The sequence below is a fragment of the Oncorhynchus mykiss genome, chromosome 13 (assembly GCF_057628025.1).
Source record: "Oncorhynchus mykiss isolate SJ-2025 chromosome 13, ASM5762802v1, whole genome shotgun sequence".
In the NCBI taxonomy this organism is placed as follows: Eukaryota; Metazoa; Chordata; class Actinopteri; order Salmoniformes; family Salmonidae; genus Oncorhynchus; species Oncorhynchus mykiss.
The window spans coordinates 22,571,308-22,576,441 of NC_143034.1; the positions used below are offsets into that span (position 1 = coordinate 22,571,308).

General features: G+C 42.1%; 1 protein-coding gene across 1 annotated transcript; it reads left to right on the forward strand.

The window, feature by feature from the left end:
• The first annotated feature begins 273 nt into the window (after positions 1-273).
• LOC110485716 (endoplasmic reticulum resident protein 27) lies at positions 274-3,359 on the forward strand. Its single transcript, XM_021556856.3, has 7 exons — positions 274-532; positions 894-979; positions 1,727-1,870; positions 2,002-2,118; positions 2,304-2,429; positions 2,773-2,967; positions 3,291-3,359. Exons 1-7 carry the CDS (start codon positions 475-477, stop codon positions 3,333-3,335), a joined length of 771 nt encoding a protein of 256 aa, XP_021412531.3. The 5' UTR covers positions 274-474; the 3' UTR covers positions 3,336-3,359.
• The last annotated feature ends 1,775 nt before the right edge of the window (positions 3,360-5,134 follow it).

The window sequence follows — 5,134 nt, forward strand, 5'->3', positions numbered from 1 at the left end:
ATCACAGAATGAGTACGGAAATACATCCTTGTTGAGTGAGGTGTCTGTATAGGCTGAAAATATGTGACAGATTTGACTGCTTGGGATTTTTTTCATATTGAGATTCTGAAGTAAAAAAACTAACATTTTGCATGTGTATCCTCAGGTTAGGAGGTACATTCTTAGTCATACGCGTGTGTAAGCCCGCCCACCCACCCAGTCACACTCATGAACTGACACAGTGACACGTAGTCCAACACTCGCTGATCTTAACCTATCAATAACACCTGTCAGCTTCTCATACAGGCACCAATCAGCAGCACAAGGAAACGGCCATGTGGCAGACCCTGAGGTACAGAGGGACAGAAGGAGGGAAACGACACACATGGACAGACGGACACAGACTCCAGCCTAAAACTCAACCGCCCTGCATAGAATCAAAAACGGACAAACTTCTCTGAGGCCCTTCATTGTCTACAGCCTGCCGATAAAGTTATGGCACCGCTGCTCTCTCTGATTATCTCCCTCCTGGCTGCCTCAGTCATAGCTGAAGGTGAGAATCTCTTTGCCTTTGGTCACGTACATGTTTTTAGATTTCCTAGACGTCTTTTTAGTCTTTATTTCCTGTTTCCTTCCTGAATGGTGTGATGTTCTCTTCCATCTTTTTGACCTCTATGTTATAATATGCACACTAGTATACCCCTTAGAATATATATGCCCAGTACATTGCTTCATTCTAAATGTATGCTGAAATTGACATTGGGATTGAGACTTTCTGAGAGCCATTCCACAGATTGATGCATTTTTCCTCTTCGTGTTTCTAAAGAGATGGAACTAGTGTAGGTAGTTGGGTTAGGGCTTGTCCAATGAATTCCATCAACCCCCCCCCCCCCCCTCTCTCTCTCTCCCTACAGACAGCGCCCTCCCATCCCTGAATGATGTCACTGCAGCCGAGGCCTTTATCGAAGCCTCCGAGGTGGTCGTCATCGGGTTCTTTGAGGTCAGACAGGAAACAAGTGTGGGAAGGGCAGGATGGGAGGAGAGGGAGGGAAATGTAACATGTACAGTAACCTACTGTAGGCCTGAGTAAGGTTGACACATCACGATGGTACAAAACCACAGCAGATTTTTATCAACGTTGGCTAGATGCTACACCACTAACGTGCGGATGGACGCGGCCAGCCAGATATAGCAGAGGTCAAATTAAACCATAACTCAGATTTGAGACGAGAAAAAAAGAAAACATACATTCCTGTTGACTGTTCGTAGCTACAGTCCCAGCTGCTGTCAGCCTGTGGCTGGCCACACACTTGGCACAGGAAGTGACTAGCTTGCGTTGCCTTGAGGATAGTAGGCGGCCGTCCCAGAGTGTCAAGTGGCGGCCCAAGCCCTTTGGCTAAACTCAGTGTGCGGGGGACGATGGCAGGCCGCAGGACAAGGAAATGAGGACGCATCTGAGGAATTGGCACAGAGGAGGTCGCTGTAAACAAGTGTAAACAGAGCGTGGGTGAAGGGTGGCGAGAGAGAGAGAGAGAGAGAAAAAATATGGTGGACTGCCATGTACCTACTGGGGACCAAAATATTATTTCAATGGGCTAATTGGCAATTTGAATCTCAAAAACAGACTTCTATAGTATATCACTGTAGTGAGTGTTATCAGACTCTAACATTCTCTCTCCCTCTCTGCCTGCCCCCTCTCGCTGCCCCCCCTTCTCTCTCTCGCAATCTCTTTCCCTCTCTTTCTCAGACTCCCTCAGATGAGACTTTTGGCTACAAGGAGTTTGTGGAGGCAGCTAAGACTGTGAAGCATATCCCTGTGGCTCTGTGCAGTGATAAGGAGGCATGGGCCAAACTCGGCATCGTGTCTGACACGATCTCCATCTTCAGAAAAGTAAACTACCACACCACACCTTTCACTTTGTCCATCAGAAATCACCTGCTTGACTCCCGTTACAACTACTTTGACAACAAATTTACAAGAAAATATCAACTGAAAATGTTGATTTATGTGTGTGTGTTCAGGCAGATAACCACCAAGACAACCTTCAGCTCTCTGAGACCAAGAAAGTGGAGGCGGACGGCCTTGCTCGCTTTATCACCATGAACGAGCTTCGCTACATCACCGAGTACAACCAAGTGGTAGTCACTGACCACAGCACTGTTCATCTACACCTTACACACTACTCTATACAACAGCACCTATTAACAGTTCTACCAGCCTGGTTATGATTACATCTTGCCAGCACATCTTTGTATTATTAGCCTTTCATGTTCAGTCATGTTCAGACTACACCTACAGACAGTTAATGTCTCTCTCCTCTCAGACAGCAGTGGGTCTGTTCCAGTCTGAGGTGAAGGGGCACCTCCTGCTCTTCATCAACAGGGGGAGTAGTGACTATGAAGTGCTCAAGGACCGACTAGGAGCTCTGGCCCCAGAATTTGTTGGGAAGGTGAGAGCAGGCAAGCAGCAACTGGACCTGAAAAGAGCGACTTAACAAAACATCTGTTATATCGGCCATTTGATTCAAATCTTGAGATAATGTCCCTAATCCCCTATTTGGAATTGGTTCTTTTGATTCAACTATTTAACTGAATCTTGAATTTAATTTGCAAATTGCATCAATGGAGTCCGATGTTTTGAGTCCCAGAATCTCAATGTACTGTATATTATATATAGTGCACTACTTTTGATATTGGTCTCGTTCAATAAAATCACAGATGTTAGTTTCTGTTGCCAAACGTATTTGCTACAGTGTGCTCTACTGAATATTACCATGATTTTTTTTGTCACAGTTCCTGTTTGTGCTGGTACACGGGGTGAAGTCCAATGAGAAATCTCTGGGCTACTTTGGCCTGACGTCACGTGACCTTCCCCGCGTGGGCATTTACGACCGCGACTCAGATATGAAGTGGCTCATGCCCGAGGGAGAGATCTCCACCGAACGTGTGCGGAAGTTCTGCCAGTCACTCATACTAGGCAATCTCAAGGTCAGAGGTCAAAACAAATAACAAAATAGTATTGGTTCTCTTTCAAATGCCTTTGAGGGTTGATTGAGCCTACCTGGAGTGCCAGTTGGACAGGGTTTGCACTTCTTGGACTATTCTATTGGTTCCATTGTGCCAGGCAAGCTCAATTAAGAGCAGGTAAATACGTATTTGAAAGAAAACAAATACTATTTGAACCCATATCTATGGTGCAGTATACGTTTCAGTGGCTTTGATAATATGTAGAAAGCAGCAATAAATTATCCTGAGTGGCCTCCATTTAATGTATGTATACTGCTTCTCAAAAACTTTTTCTATCATTTTAGGAGGTGAAGCAGGCAGGAGAACGTGTTCCTAAAACTGAGTTGTAAAATAAACAACTAAATGAATGTAAATAATTAGGTTTGTGACAGTTATTGTGTCTGTTTTGGAGTCAGTATTGTTTTCTGCCTGAATCTTATGTAGGCTATGTGTGTGCTCTGGTGGGCATGGTGTGTCTTTATGTGAGGGAAAGTCTGCCATCTGCGAGTTGACCACAGCTCAGTGGCTACTCACCACTGAGATTTTAGCCTAGTTTGTCAGCGTTGGCGCTGATCTGATGGTTACAATCACAACTGACTGACCTCAGAAGACTGGCAGGGCATGGAGGGTCTAACAGAGAAAGAAGAATTGAAATCTGTCTTCTGAAAAAATAACCGTTGAAGATTCCAAATCCAATCACAAAGAAACAATACGATGCAAAATATTACAATACATTTGTATTTTCATGCAAATGCTACATTTAAGTGCAGACCTGTGTTCAAATACATGTACAGGATATTTGAGTGTCTGGTATATAAAAAAACTTTTTTAAATACACAACCCAAAACAACTTTTATTTCTGTATTTGAATGGTTATTTGTAAAAACCAAAGTCTGCCAAATTGTATTATGTGACAGTTTTTTCAAATTCTTATGTACATTCATGAGAGTGTATTTGAGTTTTCCAAATATATATATAAAACATCAAACTACTTATCTTTTCAAATAAAATATCAGAATACTTTGAATATATGAGCAATTAATAGAAATATTTTAAATACAGTGGCAAGAAAAAGTGTGTGAAGCGTTTGGAATTACCTGGATTTCTGCATAAATTGGTCATAAAATTTGATCTGATCTTCATCTAAGTCACAACAACAGACAAACACAGTCTGTTTAAACAAATAACACAAACAATTATATGTTTTCATGTCTTTATTGAACTCACTGTGTTACTTTTCCCACCCTATACTGTGAATGTTATGTGAAATGTTGGATTTAATAACTGGTTGACCCTCTTTTGGCAGCAATAACCTAAACCAAATGTTTTCTGTAGACCTGCACAGCGGTCAGGAGGAATTTTGGACTATTCATCTTTACAAAAATGTTTCAGTTCAGCAATATTCTTAGGATGTCTGGTGTGAACCGCTCTCGAGGTCATGCCACAGCATCGCAATCAGGTTGAGGTCTGGACTGGGCCACTCCAGAAGACGTATATTCTTCTGTTCAAGCCATTCTGTTGTTGATTTACTTGTGTTTTGGGTCACTGTCCTGTTGCGTTGCCCAACCTCTGTTGAGCTTCAATGGGCGGACAGATAGCCTTATATTCTCATGCAAAATGTCTTGATAAACTTGGGAATTAATTTTTCCGTCAATGATAGCAAGTTGTCCAGGCCCTGAGGCAGCAAAGCAGCCCCAAACCATGATGTTCCCTCCACCATACTTTACAGTCGGGATGGGGTTTTGATGTTGGTGTGCTGTGCTTTTTTTTCCTCCACATATAGTGTTATGTGTTCCTTACAAACAAATCAACTTCAGTTTGACTTCTGACTCCAATTAGCTTTTGGAAAAGTCAATAGCCTAGGGGTTCCCATTCTTTTTCCAACCTACACTGTGAATGTTTAAATGATGTATTTAACAAGAAAAAATACAATAATTTGTGTGTTATTAGTTTAAGCACACCCTGTTTGTTTATTGTTGTGACTAAGATGAAGATCAGAACATTTTATGACTAATTTATGCAGAAATCCAGGTAATTACACAGGTTCACATAATTTTTCTTGCCACTGTAGTATTTGAACCCAGATCTGATTAAGTTACATACAGTTGAAGTCGAAAGTTTAAATACACCTTAGCCAAATACATTTAAA

Coding starts and splice junctions, on each gene's coding strand:
- LOC110485716 (XM_021556856.3), top strand. CDS start 475: ATGGCACCGCTGCTCTCTCTGATTATCTCCCTCCTGGCTGCCTCAGTC. Junction 2,430..2,772: donor CCCCAGAATTTGTTGGGAAG/GTGAGAGCAGGC, acceptor TTTTTGTCACAG/TTCCTGTTTGTGCTGGTACA. Junction 2,968..3,290: donor TCATACTAGGCAATCTCAAG/GTCAGAGGTCAA, acceptor CTATCATTTTAG/GAGGTGAAGCAGGCAGGAGA.